General features: G+C 41.6%; 1 protein-coding gene across 1 annotated transcript in view; it reads left to right on the top strand.

The window, feature by feature from the left end:
• The window catches only part of MCCC2 (methylcrotonyl-CoA carboxylase subunit 2), a 54,787-nt gene that overhangs the window by 7,475 nt on the left and 31,933 nt on the right, over positions 1–15,379 (top strand). Inside the window, exons 3-7 of the mRNA XM_079793231.1 lie at positions 1,843–1,927; positions 3,591–3,692; positions 5,309–5,436; positions 7,369–7,481; positions 12,964–13,077. Of these exons, the coding sequence (XP_079649357.1) occupies positions 1,843–1,927; positions 3,591–3,692; positions 5,309–5,436; positions 7,369–7,481; positions 12,964–13,077 (542 nt within the window). The remainder of the gene's footprint in view (positions 1–1,842; positions 1,928–3,590; positions 3,693–5,308; positions 5,437–7,368; positions 7,482–12,963; positions 13,078–15,379) is intronic.

The following is a 15,379-nucleotide window of genomic DNA, read 5'->3' as shown; positions in this document are numbered from 1 at the left end:
GCAGCTCTTTGGCCCCTTGAGTGTGGCTCTTCCACAAAATACCACGGCCTGGGCGAGTCTATTTTGAAGAAATGGCGTTAGAAGAAGTTTAAGTTTGAAAAATTTGGCTCTCAAAAGAAATTTCAATTGTTGTACTGTTGATATTTGGCTCTGTTGACCAATGAGTTTGCCGACCACTGCTCTATCCTATCTAATAAAAGAATAATATGCAAATTGACTGTCACTCCAACACACAAGATGGCTGCGCCCATGTGGTCAAAGATGGTTGCCCCCATGTGGACACAAGATGGCTGCCACAAGATGGCCAGCAGGGGAGGGCAGTTGGGAGGAACCAGGCCTGCAAGAGAGGGCAGTTGTGGGCGATCAGGCCAGCAGGGGAGGGCAGTTGGGAGAGACCAGGCCTGCAAGGGAGGACAGTTGGGGGTGATCAAGCCTGCAGGGGAGGGCAGTTAGGGGTGACCAGGCCGGCAGAGGAGGGAAATTGGGGGCGACTGGGCCTGCAGGGAAGGGCAGTTGGGGGGGGGGGGACCAGGCCTGCAGGGGAGAGCAGTTGGGGGGAACCAGGCCTGCAGGGGAGGGCAGTTAGGGGTGACCAGGCTGGCAGGGGAGGGCAGTTAGGGGCAATCGGGCTGGCAGGGGAGCAGTTAGGCATCAATCAGGCTGGCAGGGGAGTGGTTAGAGGGTGATCAGGCTGGCAGGCAGAAGCGGTTAGGGGCAATCAGGAAGGCAGGCAGGCAAGCAGTTGGGAGCCAGCAGTCCTGGATTGTGAGAGGGATGTCCAACTCCCCGTTTAGGCCCGATCCTACTGGGATCGGGCCTAAACGGGGAGTCGGACATCCCTCGAGGGGTCCCAGATTGGAGAGGGTGCAGGCTGGGATCAGGCCTTAACGGGCAGTCGGACATCCCCTAAACGGGCAGTCGGACACGAATTTTGTGCACCGGGCCTCTAGTCTATACTAATATAAGGGTAATATGCTAATTAGACTGCATAGACTGGACATCTTCTGGTAGTCCAGTCCTCCTTCCGGACAAAGCCACAGTGGCGGGGGCTAAGGCAGAGCCAGTCGGGGGGCAGTTAGGGGCGATCAGGCTGGCAGGGGAGGGCAGTTAGTGGCGATCAGGCAGGAAGGCAGAGGTGGTTAGGGGCGATCAGGCAGGCAGAGTAGTTAGGGGTGATCAGGCAGGCAGGCAGGTGAGTGGTTAGGAGCCAGCGGTCCCGGATTGTGAGAGGGATGTCTGACTGCTGGTTTAGACCCAATGTGGGATCGGGCCTAAACCGGCAGTCGGATATCCCCTGAGGGGTCCCGGATTGGAGAGGGTGCAGGCTGGGCTGAGGGACACCCCCCCTCTGTGCATGAATTTCATGCACTGGGCCTCTAGTAGATAATAAAAGCGTAATATGCTAATCAGACTGGACGTCCTTCCGGAAGACCTCCTGAATGAAGCCAGGGCTTCGAGGGAAGCCCGGGTCCTGGGTGCCTGCTAGCGGCCAGAGAGAAGCCCAGGTCCTGGATGCCAGAGGGAAGCTGGTGCCAGCAGCCAGGGGAAGGAAGGCCTACTCTTGCACAAATTTCGTGCATTGGGTCTCTAGTATGTAGATAATATTGCAATGGGAATAGACTGATTAAAAAACAAACAAATAAATGCCTGTTTATTTACTTTAGAAAACTGTCAGTTTGTAAGTTGAATGAAGGATCTGAAAAATACGGCTTTTCTCACAGCATATGCTGAACTTTTAAATGCTCTATTTTGTGGACTAAGTGTTAAATGTTTTTCTGGCATTAAGTTATATGGAGACCTTATTATTGCGTTCTGTCTAATCTAATCCTGTTTTTATTATAGGAGGTAGTGAGAAAGCCAAAGAACGCCACACATCAAGAGGAAAACTGTTAGCCAGGGAAAGAGTTGATGGCCTTCTGGACCCAGGGTTGGTATATACCCAAGTGCCAACTCAGTGCTCTCTATTCCATGGGACTTCCTTAGACACCATTGTAAATAGATGATTTTAAATTTTGGTTGTTATTGTAAGATTCAACAATAAATGTTTATCAGGAGGCTACTATTCTAGGTGCTGCTGATATATCAGAGAAAAAATAAACAAAGATCCTTGCCCACCTGGGGTTTACATTGCAGCAGGAGGAGACTGAAAATAAATGATAAATGTCATAATTTTATATTTTGTTAGGAGGTGGTAACTGTCATGGCAGGAAGAAAAGGTAGACTAGAGTAAGGGAGAAGATGAAGGTCAAGTTGCAGTTTTAAATGAGGTGGTTAGGGTAGGCCTCATTGAGAAGGTGGCATTTGAACAAAGATTTGAAAGAGTGAAGAGCGATAACCTAAATATATCTGGGGAAAGAGGGTTGCAGACAGAGGAGCAATGGCCAGTGCAGAGGCCCTGAGGTGGGAATGTGCCGGATGTTCTGATCTGCTCCAGGAGCCAGGGACCAGTGTGGTTGGGGTGGAAGGAAAGTAGAAATGGAGTCCAATTCCGTAAGACCTTGTGGGCTAGGGTAAGAATTTCAGCTTTACTTTTAGAGAAATGGGAAGTTTTTGTGGGGTTTTGAATGGGGAGCTATTATGATCTATTTGACTTATGTTTGAAAAGAGTTATTCTGGCTGCTGTGTTGTGACTGTGCGCAGCAAGGGTGGGAGCACCGAGACCAGTTCGAGAGCAATTGCAGTGATTCAAGGGAGACAGGATGGTGACTGGACTAGGTACTGGTAGTGGGGATGATGAGAAGGTTAGTTTCTGGGTTTGTTGTCAAGACAAAGCTAATCCAACAGCGTTTCCTGAAGGATTGGATTAGGTGGATGTGGGATTGGAGAGGAAATAAAGACTACAAAGTATATTTTGTGACATGCGTGCGCACACACACACACACACACACACACTCACACTCATACTGGAGACGACGCTGCTAATAACCTTGCATATATCCATCTAGACCGTTTTCAAAAATATGTGTATTAGACATAATTTTTTAAAGAAAAATGGAATCATACTAAATGTGGGTTTTCTAACCCCCTTTCCCCACCCCTCACTTACTATATCTTAAACATTTAAGTAAGAGCTAGTGGTTAAAAACAAAAAACAAACAAACAAAAACCGTGGTCCCAGATTGGTTATTAAAACCCAGCTCTGCCACTTACTACTGACTTAGACGAGTGACTTAGTCTCTGTTTCAGTTTCCTCATCAGTTAATGGGATTATAATAGGATCCACCTGAGAAGGTAGTTCTTAGGAGTAAATGAGTTAGGTTTCTGAAAGTCCTAGAAGACAGCCTGGCACATAGTCAGCACTACATACATTTTAGGTGCTATGCTCTTTCTATAATAATAAACACATTTGTAAACATCTTTTAAAATAAGTACCTAGTGTTCTATTGTATCACTATACCATATAAACCTCCGAAATTTTCACATTAGATTTTGTTTTAAATATTCTTTTTGTAGATTTTATATACAATTTGCATATTTGAAACATTGGATCATTAAAGAAAAAAAGTCTCCCCCCCCCATGTGTAACTCTTTAAATATGCTTTTTAAAAAAAAATGACATTAATTCAAGGAACATCCTTTCTTCCTCTCAGGTCTCCATTTCTGGAATTATCCCAGTTTGCAGGTTACCAGTTATATGATAATGAGGAGGTCCCTGCAGGTGGCATCATTACAGGCATTGGGAGAGTATCAGGGTGAGTATTCTACTTACATGCAACATCGAGGGTCAGGAACATTAACCAGGCACAGGCATGCAGCACTCACAGCTTTGCATATTAGCATTCAAGTTTTATGCTGTTGATATTATTTAGGACTGAGGCTTCCTATGCAGATTCCTTTATAGAGCTTTAGAGACAAAAATTAAAGGGGGGAAAAATCTTAGCTTATAGAATAGAAACCAGGAATGTCTTCAGTCAGCTCTGCAACAGTGGTGAATGGCTATAGCTCCACCTCCCCTGAAGGTGTTGCAGAAGACCAAAGAAATACCAAGCACACTTCCTAGAGAAAGGGAGGGGCCCCGTTTATTAACACTAGTGGACTCTGGGAATAATTTCCAAATCAGAGTGAAGAAACACGCAGAGGGCTTCACTTTTTATAACCTTCTGGGGTCTTTGTCTTGCAGATATGGTTCTGCCCCCTTTCGTGGGCTTACAGGAAGGCCCCCAGGTGTTGGGGATCCCCAGGCCATATCCGAAGATCTGTCCTGAGGCCAGCGATAACGACCTCCCCCCACCCCCCCACCGCCAGGGCAGTGTATTGTTCACAGTTTTATGGCCTGACACGCTTTGCAAGACCAGTTTCCTCCTAAAGGCACAGGGCTCTGATGAGAAGGTGGAGGAACACATACCAATAACCGGCATCAATCAAATGGACTTGTATTGGGCTCAGAATCTAATTGCCTGAGGTCAAAGCTGAGCCAGTGGCTTGATTTTGGGCAAGTTATTTACTCTCTAAACCCCACTTGTGTGGTTTCCCAGGCTCCACAGGTGATCTCTTCATATCTAGGGTGAAAACCACTGTTTAGAGGAGTAGCTCTCCAAGTGTGGTCCTCAGGTCTCCTCCCTGCGCAACAGGCGTGGGGTTCGATGGCATGGCTGGCCTGGGCCTCCCTCTGTGGGGCGATTGGTCATAGAACACCCAGGTTGATTGCCCCGCAGAGGGAGGCCCCACCCACCTGCCGCAGCGCTGCCAGCTGGGTGGCCTGTGCCTGCCTCTGTGGCTGCTGGGTGGGTAGCCTGGGCCTCCCTCCTTGGGGGATCGATCGTGGAGGCCCCTCTCTCCCCGCCCCCCAATTGATCACCCCGCAGAGGGTGGCCTGGGTCTCCCTCTGTGAGGTGATCTGGGGCAATGGTGGGGTCCCTGACCAATTGCATCACACCCGCCTTGGCTGGCCTGGCGCCAGTTCGCATCATAGCGTGTTTGTCTGGAAGGTTGTCCAGTCAGTCGTTCTGCTGTTCGATCGTTTGGTAAATTGCATACTATGCTTTTATTATTATAGATTATATTTTTAGGACCCTTTCATTCAAATAACCATTATGAAATGTGGCTTAGGTTGTTAGTTTTTCACTACTAATATAAGACTGATGGCTCTTGTTAAAAGTGATCATTTTCTATTATATAAACGAATATGTGAACTGTGATTAAAGCTTGCTTTTATAACTTAAGATTGTCTACTAATGACTGTCATTGGTCGTAGGTACTAGAAGTTGAAAATAGCATTGGAGTATCTTGGAATGTTTTGTAATTGTTCTTTAATTGTGAATAAATAAATCTCTCATACTCTCTTTCCTATGAAATTTCTGCCTTTCAGAGTAGAATGCATGATTGTTGCCAATGATGCCACTGTTAAAGGCGGTACCTACTACCCAGTGACTGTGAAGAAACATTTACGGGCACAAGAAATTGCACTGGAAAACAGGCTCCCCTGCATCTACTTGGGCAAGTAACTATTTTTAGCTGGTAAAATATTTTACTGTTTATATGACATTATCAATGAGTGTTTAAAAAAACTATTGGTTTCTCTCATAATTACAAAAGAAATGCATGTTCTTGGTTGGGAACTCTGGGAGAAAATGTAAATAAGGACTACCCATAATAACGCCTTCATTGAGGAATAACCCCTGACAGTATTTTGGTTTATGCCAATTTTTTCTCTAAACATGTGTGCTTTTTTGTCTTCTGTATATTTTGTTTTTCTGTTAACCCTAATGGGTTGAAACTATATTTTGATCTCTTGAGTGTGAGTTACTATGTTAAATGCTTGAGTATATATATAGTTTTTAAAAAAATTTATTGATTCTAACCCTGGCCAGTGTGGCTTAGTTGGCTGGGTGTCGTCCTATGCACCAAAAGGTTGCTGGTTTGATTTCTGGTCAGGGCACATGCCTGGATTGCAGGCTCGATGCCCAGTTTGGCAGCCGATCAATGTTTCTCTCACACATGTATGTTTCTCTCTCTCTCTCTCTCTCTCTCTCTCTTTAAAAAAAATCAATAAACTATTTAAAAATTTATTGATTTGAGAGAGAGAGAGAGAAACATTGGTTTTTTGGTGCTACTTATTTATGCATTTATTGGTTGATTCTTGTATGTGCCCTGATTGGGGATTGAACCTGCAAGGCATATCGGGACAATGCTTCAGCCAACTGAGCTACCCGGCCAGAGCCATGTATGTATATAAATTGAGCAGATAAAATTTAAAGAAATTTAATTTAAATTTTTTAAAATTTATTTTTCAATTACAGTCGACATACAATATTACATATTAGTTTCAGGTCTACAACATAGTGATTCGACATTTATATACCTTATGAAGTGATCACCTGATTAAGTCTAGTAAGGAAATTTAATTTTCAATGAAAGTACTGGTTCATTTATATTTAAAATTAAAATACATTTAAATCTATGGGTATTTCAAAAAGAACATAAAAGCAAGGCAGTATAAAATTGCTACTTTCTGGATATTGGTATAGTTTTGTTAAATGCCAAGATATATTGTTCATTTATGTAAGGATTTGCACAGGTACTGATGTGGGTATTTTTTTTCTGGGAAGGAAAATTTGCCTGGTATATATACTTTGTATAATAGAACACAGCAAATGAGGTTCTATTTGCAGTGAAGAGTATTATGCTGTCCTTGTCTTCAGCCCACTTGTAATGATTGGAAATAAGATATAATGTATCAAATAATAATAAAATATTTATTTATAGTTGTAGGCAAGACTAATAGGTATGGGACTAACTAACTTTGTGGTTCTACTATGTGCACTCACAGTATGTGTTGAACTAAGTATATCACACATTATTTCATGTCATCCCAATAAGAACTCTGAGGAATAGTTACTGTTATCTTCATTTTACAGGTGAGGGAACTGAGGCATAGAATGGGTAGGAAGTACACCTATGATCATAAAGCTATGAAGTCACCAAGCTCTGTTTTGAACTCAGCTGACATTCTTATCCACTACTCTAATCTGCAGTGAAAACAATACTAGAAGGTGCATTATACGATAAATTGTCACAACTTCTGTAGGTGGTTTTTGTATTAGTGAAAAATAGGGAAAGACAGTTTCTTAGCTGAACTGGTTAAGCATTTACAGTGTTTCTGGGGCTTTAGCTGGTCCTCAAAGGAGAGAGCACACTACACATTTTAAGTGGAATTTGGCACAGGGTAGGAGAGCCTAATGGATTTGAGGAAAATAGTGAATCCTTTTGGCTGCATTGGGGGATTAGAGAAAGATGCTGTAGAATAGTTTAAAAAGACATTTGTGAATGTGGTTAAGAAATGATACTGTCATTGATACAGGCGTTCCTGTGTGGAGCACATTTTGTTCATAGAGATGTACTTATTTCTTTCATTTCCCTTGTCTTCAGTTGATTCAGGAGGTGCAAACTTACCTCGACAAGCAGAAATATTTCCAGATCGAAATCACTTTGGCCGCATATTCTATAATCAGGCAATTATGTCTTCTAAAAATATCACACAGGTAATTGCTCATTAATGAGACATGTTGCTTTTTGCTCTAAATGACTTTGCTAACGAGGCACGCTGAGATTACTTAAAACTAGTGAATTCAGAGTTTAGTCTTTTTCTACAGAAAGTATCTTAAGGTTACCTTCAGTGAGATTCTCCTGTTAATTATGGGAATACACTTTTACTGTAATAAAGTTTTTAAAAAGAATGGGCACTGAGTAATTGTTTTTTTAGAACTATACTCTGGAGAAACTCTAGTATATGTATGAGGAGACATGTGTAAGAAAGTTTGAGGTAGCATTGTTTGTTACAGCAAAAGTTGAAGAGCAACCTAAATATCACTAATGGGAGATTAATAATACGAATTTTAGCTGTTTAAGTGAATGAACTAGAATTTCATGCATCAACATAAGTAAGTCTCAAAAACATATTTAGTAAAAAATAGTGGAATAAATATACAGCCAATTGCTGTATGTGTATAAAACTTAAATACATCAAATAATACTATTACTTATGTCTAAACACATATATGTGAATACTTGGCTTTGAATACACATACTTGGCTTTGAAACAGTGATCACCTTTGAAGTGGGAGGAAAGAAAAAGGGGTCAGGTAGAGGCTTTAATTATGTATGAAATAATTTATTTCTTTAAAAAAGAACCTGAATTAAATTTGGCCAAATATCAAGATTTATTAAGACTTGGTATTGCCCTGGCTGGTTTGGCTCAGTGGCTAGAGCGTCGGCCTGCAGACTGAAGGGTACGGGGTTCGATTCCGGTCGGGGGCACATGCCTGGGTTGCGGGCTTGGTCCCCAGCGGGGGTGTGCAGGAGACGGCCTATCGATGATTCTCTCTCATAATTGATGTTTCTGTCTCTCTCTTATTCTCCCTTTCTCTCTGAAATCAATACAAATATTAAAAAAAAAAGACTTGGTATTAGGTGAAAGGATATTTATTTTATTATTCTGTAATCTTTTTGCATGTTTGAAATACTTTATTATACTGATGATACTCCTTTGTTTATGTTTTTTTGGATTTCTTAAGTTTGTAGTGTTTTTATTAATATTCTAATTAGTCTTCACTTGCAATTATATCTCCTTTTTTATTTTCTATCAATAGATTATGTTATTTATTATATATTTTATTGTTATATAGTAACCTTGCCTATCTGTACGCTTTATTTATCAAAATAGAAAATTCAGTTTTGCTCAATTTTGCATAGATGGCTCGTCCATTATCTGGTATGAAAATCTTAATGTGATCTTTTGTTTTATAGGGGAAATTAGCCCATTTAACCTGGTATTATAACTTCTATAGCTGTACAACCTTGCATTAGTTTCCTAGGGCTGCTGTAACAAAGTACCACAAAGTGTGTGGCTTAAAGTAACAGAAATTTATTCTCTCAAGTTCTGGAGGCTGGAATCAAGGAGGCGGCAGGGCCATGCTCCCTAAACGGCTCTAAGGAAAAATCTGTTCCTTGCCTCTTCAAGTTTCTGGTGGCTTGAGGCATTTCCTTGCCTTGAGGTTGCATGATCCAATCTCTGCATAGGTCTTCCTCCACAACCCCCCTGCCCCCAATACAAGAGAAGGTTTATTTATAAAGTCACAGAGGTAGAAAAAGTGAGCCAGCTGGACTGTGTGGGCTCAGGAAACAAGAGGCAAAGGAAGGGCCCTTGGAACTTGAGAGAGAGAGAGAGAGAGAGAGAGAGAGAGAGAGAGAGAGAGAGAGAGGAAAGTTCTTCACGTGGCTTTCTTTTTTTTGTGTTTTCCTCTTTTCTCTATCTTATAAGGACTTCTGTCATTGGATTTCAGGTCCACCTGGGTAATCCAGAATGATTTCATCTCAAGATGCTTAATTATATCTCTAAAGACGCTTTTTCCAAATAAAGTCACATTCCTAGGTTCTGGGGTTTGGGTGTGGACCTACCTTTTTGGGGGCCACTATTCAACCCACTGCAGACCTCAAGGCTTGACTGGGAAGGATTCAACCCCTAGCTCACACACATGGTTGTTGGCAGGATTCAGTTCTTTGCAGGCCTCATTCAGTTCCTTACCAGCTGTTGGCCAGAGCCCCTCCTAGGTTTCTTCCCACATGGGCTTCTCTATAGAATATCTTACCATGTGTCAGTTGGCTGCAGCAGAAGGATTAAGCAAGTGGGCCAGAGAGAGAATGCCAGCCAGATGGAAGACACAGCATCTCATAACTTGATCACAGAAGTGACACTTGACATTTGATAGGACAAGGACATCAGCAGATCCATTACACACTCAAGGGGACAAGGTTACAGAGGATGTCAATATCAAAGTCAAGGGTTTGGGGGTCCATTATTAGCTGGTGTCAGAGAAGTAGATTGTTGATTTCCTTGGTTTCAGAGGTACTGTGGAGAAAACGCATCTGAAGTGCCCTTAGGAATATGGTAAAATTCCCTAATGTAGATGTGCTAATAATTTGTCAGCTACTCACTTGTGAGACTTTTCTACTAAATTGGTAGATCTCCCCTCTCCCAGCCCCAGATGGCATCATGGCACTCAGTTTCATTTCCCTCATTGTTTTTATTGTTTCTATTATTATTCTTTGGCAACCTAATTCCTCTGTCTTTGTCTCTTCCACCCTCATCTGTATACTTGCTGGCAGTGCTGCTCTTTTCTCTCCTTTTGTTCTCTGGTTGTTTTCATGGAACCGTGTTGTCCCTGTTTAGTACTATGTGACTTACTTTTGAAAAGTGTCCTCTTTTAGATTCTTACATCATTGTAACTCTTCTCTACTTCCTTGACTTTTTTTTAGTACTGAAATAGTTTGAATGGAATCTGATGTTCCAGTACAAAGAACAGGCTAAGTGAAATTGTGTCCCTTGCTCCTGATAGAACCTTGAAGAAAAAGCCTATAAAATATTTCAGACATGCACAAAGTACAAAGAATAATAGAACAAAATACTCACCTACCCTCAATTCAGATTTATGAAGTGTTAACGTTTTCTTATTATTGCCTTAGATTTTTAAAGAATTTATTTATTGCCCTAGCTCAGTGGTCGGCAAACTCATTAGTCAACAGAGCCAAATATCAACAGTACAACGATTGAAATTTCTTTTGAGAGCCAAAATTTTTAAACTTAAACTTCTTCTAATGCCACTTTTTCAAAATAGACTCGCCCAGGCTGTGGTATTTTGTGGAAGAGCCACACTCAAGGGGCCAAAGAGCTGCATGTGGCTCGCGAGCCGAAGTTTGCTGACCACTGCCCTAGCTGGTTTGGCTCAGTGGATAGAGCATCAGCCTATGGACTGAAGAGTCCTGGGCTTGATTCCAGTCAACGGCACATGGTTAAGGGCACGTACCTCAGTTGCAGGCTCAACCCCCAATGGGAGGCGTGCAGGAGGCAGCTGATCAATGATTCTCTTTCATCATTGATGTTTCTCTCTCTCCCTCTTCCTTACTCTCTGAAATAAATCCTATATAATAAAAGCCTAATAGCAAATCGACCGAACGGCGAATGACTGGTTGCTATGATGTGCACTGACCACCAGTGGGCAGACGCTCAATGCAGGAGCTGCCCCCAGCCCATGGCTGTCCCCTGGCCAGCCAAGGCGGATGCCAGTGGGGGCCCCCTGATCGCCCTGCTGGTCACCACACAGATCGGCCCTGATCACCAGCCAGGCCTAGGGACCCTACCCGTGCACAGATTTCGTGCACTGGGCCTCTAGTAAATAAACAAACAAACAAAGTAATTAATTAAAAAACACATACTGAACACTTCAAAAAAAAAAAAGGAACTTACTTAATTGATAAATCACTACCCATTCAAAATACTGTATTGAAGCATGGATGGACCTGGAGAACATTATGCTAAGTGAAATAAGCCAGTCAGAGAAAGACAAGTACCATATAACTTCACTCATGTGGAATTTAATGAACAAACTGAACTACCAAGCAAAATATAGACTCATAGAGAGCAGGCAGACAGCTCTGGTGGGGAGGAGAGAGTGTGTGTGTGTGTGCGCACGCGCGCACATGCACAGGAGGTGGAGGGATTGAGGAAAACCCCCCAAAACTTGTGGACATACACAACAGTGTGGTGATGGTGGGGGAAGTAGGGGTGGGTGGAGGTGGAAGAGGGCATAGACGTGATAAATGGTGTTGGGAAAAATAAGTAAATAAAAATAAATCAAGTTTAAAAATAAAAGAATATTGTATTGATGGACATGTTGGTTATTTGCATATTTTCACTATTATGAACACTGCTACAATGAATGTTTTTTTGTGGACTCACAGGCATGAGTTTTTCTAGCCATAGATATTTTGGAAACAAACTGCTGGGTGATTGATAAGTAAAAACAACAAGTGATAAACATTGTTGTATTATGGTGACAGAAATATTGCAGACATTTTAAATAACATACATGAAATAGGGAATTATGTCTTTTTGTGCCAGCCATTTGGATGAAAAATGTTGACTTGTGCTGCCTTCCATTTTTGGATTAATACTAGTGGGGTTTTTCTTCTTCAGAACAGATATTTTATGACCATAAGGAAAACTGGTGGAATATTGGAATTAGTAGCAATATAGGATAATTAAAGAAAATATCTATTACGTACTTTTCTTATTTTTCTTTGTGATATTATTTATTTGTATCTAGGGGTAATTGGCAAACGATATTTATTGTTCATTGTGTCATACTAATATCTAAGAAAGAATATTTTTATTATGGAAAAATTTAAACACAAAAGAATAGTGCTGTGAACCCGACTGTATGCATCACCCAGCTTCTACACAATTGACTTTCTTTTGAACAAGATTTTCAACTGTGATGCTAACATTAGTTTTATATTTAGAATGTATCATATTCTGCGGGGTAACACACAGTATTAACAACACTCATTATTTCAGTTGTACTGTGAGGTAAGTGGAAATTGTTTAGAGAATTTATTAGTTTTAAAAGTTATCCTTTCATACAGTTTTGCCAATTTATGTGGATTGTGAGTTCTCCATTAGTAGTTTCCAGATAGAATGGTCTATCTGGCCATTCTTTGACAGGGAGATTATCCATAAACTTTGTAAAAGTGTGACATAAGCCCTTCAAAATGCTTTGATACAAGGAAACTATTACAAATGTTTATAGGACTCTACTTTTATTTTTTAAAATATATTTTTATTGATTTCACAGAGGAAGGGAGAGGAAGAGAGAGAGAGAGAAACATCAATGATGAGAGAGAAACATTGATTGGCTGCCTGGTGCACGCCCCCTACTGGGGATCGAGTCCCCAATTTGGGCATGTGCCCTGACTGGGAATAGAACCTTGATCTCCTGGTTCATAGGTCGACACTCAACCACTGAGCAACCCTGGCTGGATGTAGAGGACTCCACTTTTAAAATGAAGTACAGGGACCAGCTAGTAGTATGCCCTGGTACTGCAACATTTATGGGACTATAGATCCAGAGACAGTATAATTCACTGTTTGGGCTGTACTGATGAGTTTCATATATGCTTGGGTTCCAGATAGCGGTGGTCATGGGCTCCTGTACAGCAGGAGGTGCTTACGTGCCTGCAATGGCTGATGAAAACATCATTGTACGCAAGCAGGGTACCATTTTCTTGGCTGGACCCCCCTTGGTAAGAACATAGTTTCGATTGGTTGAAGTAAAATATACATAGTATAACATTTTCCATTTCTACCATTTTCAGTATACAGTTCTATGGCATTAAGTATATTCACTTTGTTGTGCAGCCATCACCACCATCCATCTCCAGAACTTTCTCATCTTTTCCCTTCCAGGTATCTCTTCTTCCAGTGACCCACCAGCCCAACCCTCAGTGCATACATGACCCCCAAGGGTGGGCAGCCTCCATGCCAGATGGGGAGTAGACAGGAGACTAGCCCTTAGCTCAGACCCCCACTTAGTCATCTGCTGGTGAACATACTTCAGCACTGCCTGCTGGGATAGTGATGGTGCTGCTGTGCTCCACCCTGAGACTCTAGGGCAGTGGTCGGCAAGCCGCGGCTCGCCGCTCTGTTGACTAATGAGTTTGCCGACCACTGCACTAGGGGGTGCATGCCAGGCCAGGCCCTCACTCAGGCAGATGTAGCAGTCATTAGGAAGGGGGCAGGGAGGAGAAGGTAGGACAGGCCCAGGGCCCAGACTCCAGTTAGCAGGAAAGCAGGGAGCCAAGAACCCATCCCAGAGAGGTGGTGGGAGGCAGACTGTCCAAGAGCTGAAGCCCAAACTCCAACTCACACACTCCATTGTCATCTCAGACTTTACTTACAGAACATAAATTCAAAGATAAATTAGAATTTCAATAGAGTGACCACCGAGCATTAAACTTCAAGCACAGGGCCCTTCTGAGAATGGGACCCTGTGCAGCCTCACTGGTCGCCTGCCTCTGATGCAGCACTGAGAACTGGATTATATAATCCTGGCTCTTCCTCCCCTCCCCTTTGGTCAGCTCTGTTCCAGTGATTTTCAGTAATGCAGTCATCACTACACCATGCTTATGGCAGACATGACCCTAGACTTCAGAGTAATAGAGGATAGGTGGAGACACAGGTAATTACTACACCAAACAACATAATGTCTCATTATATAAGTGAAATCCAAGAATATTAAATACTTAAAAGAAGAATGTCATATAAAACCATCATCTATATAAAATGGGGTATTATTCAGCTATAAAAAGGAATGAAGTTCTTACATGCTACAGAATGGATGAACCTTGAAAACTTTATGCCAGACACAACAGGACAGATCTTGTATAGTTCCACTTCTGTGAAATATTTAGAGTGGTCAAATTCAGAGAGAGAGTAGATTAATAGTTGTCAGGGACCGGGAGGGTGGAATGGGGAGTGACTGCTAATGAGTACGGGGTTTTTTTTTTTTTGTGAGTGATGAATGTTCTGGAGTTGGTGGCAGTAATGGTTGCCCAAGTTTGTAAATATACTAAAAAACACTGAATTGTATACTTTTAATGTTGAACTTTATGGTATGTGAATTATATCTCAAGTATGTTTATTGCTTCAAAAGTCTGTCAAAGAATCATCTTTGGTTTTGGAATATTAACACAAATTTATTTTAAAAAGCATGTTAAAAGGAACATAAGCTTTGTTGTGAAGTCAGTATATTTTCCACATGATGGTGCTAATTTTTAATAACTTAATGAGGATCAGGTCAGCCTGAGGAGCTGCCATTTCATATTCAAAAAGCCTGTGGTGTTTATTATTCTTTAACATTCCTCTAGCTTTGTGTGATAGCGATCATTGTTTAATGAGAGGAAAATTCATGCAGATTTACCTTTGTATAGTAAAGGGTACATACTTTCATGAGTAGTCCTTGTTCATTTTTTATTTGATAATGAGTAAAGATATGACTAAAATTTGAAAATAGCTTTTTGGGAATATAGGCAGCAGCATACTACTAGAATAATGCTAACAGCAGTTACCAGTGGATTCAGATTTAACTTGGCAGCCAGGCAAGTCTGCGGTCTGTCCCAGAACTGATCCTCGTTCAGGAGTCCACCATCAAAACACTTGTTTACAGTACAAAAAGAAGCAGCAGCATCCTCACCTGCTTGAGAATTCTAAATTTGACACTTGTTTCACTGAAAATTGAGAAAAGGCTTGGTGGGTTTCACACATAATGTGGGGTTGAGTTGTAGTAGCTTAAAATGGTTGAAAAAAGCATAGTGACAAGTTTTTGAAAGAGCTCTTTGTTCTCCTGTCTTTTGTTTATCTTCTGAACTTATAATTTAGTAGAATGAGCTATTTTAATTTTATCTTTGACTTTTATCATCTTTGCACCTATCATAGTACCAAACACGATGATGTGGGTGCTCAATAAATATTAACTAGTGACAAATCCTTATATTTTTAGTCAGATCTCTGAAAATAAATATAGGATGTTGGTGTTTATTCCTTTTT

This window comes from Cnephaeus nilssonii (assembly GCF_951640355.1).
Source record: "Cnephaeus nilssonii genome assembly, chromosome: 2".
Taxonomy (NCBI): domain Eukaryota; kingdom Metazoa; phylum Chordata; class Mammalia; order Chiroptera; family Vespertilionidae; genus Cnephaeus; species Cnephaeus nilssonii.
The sequence above is the reverse complement of the archived record's forward strand: the minus strand, read 5'-3'. Positions and strand labels throughout refer to the sequence as shown.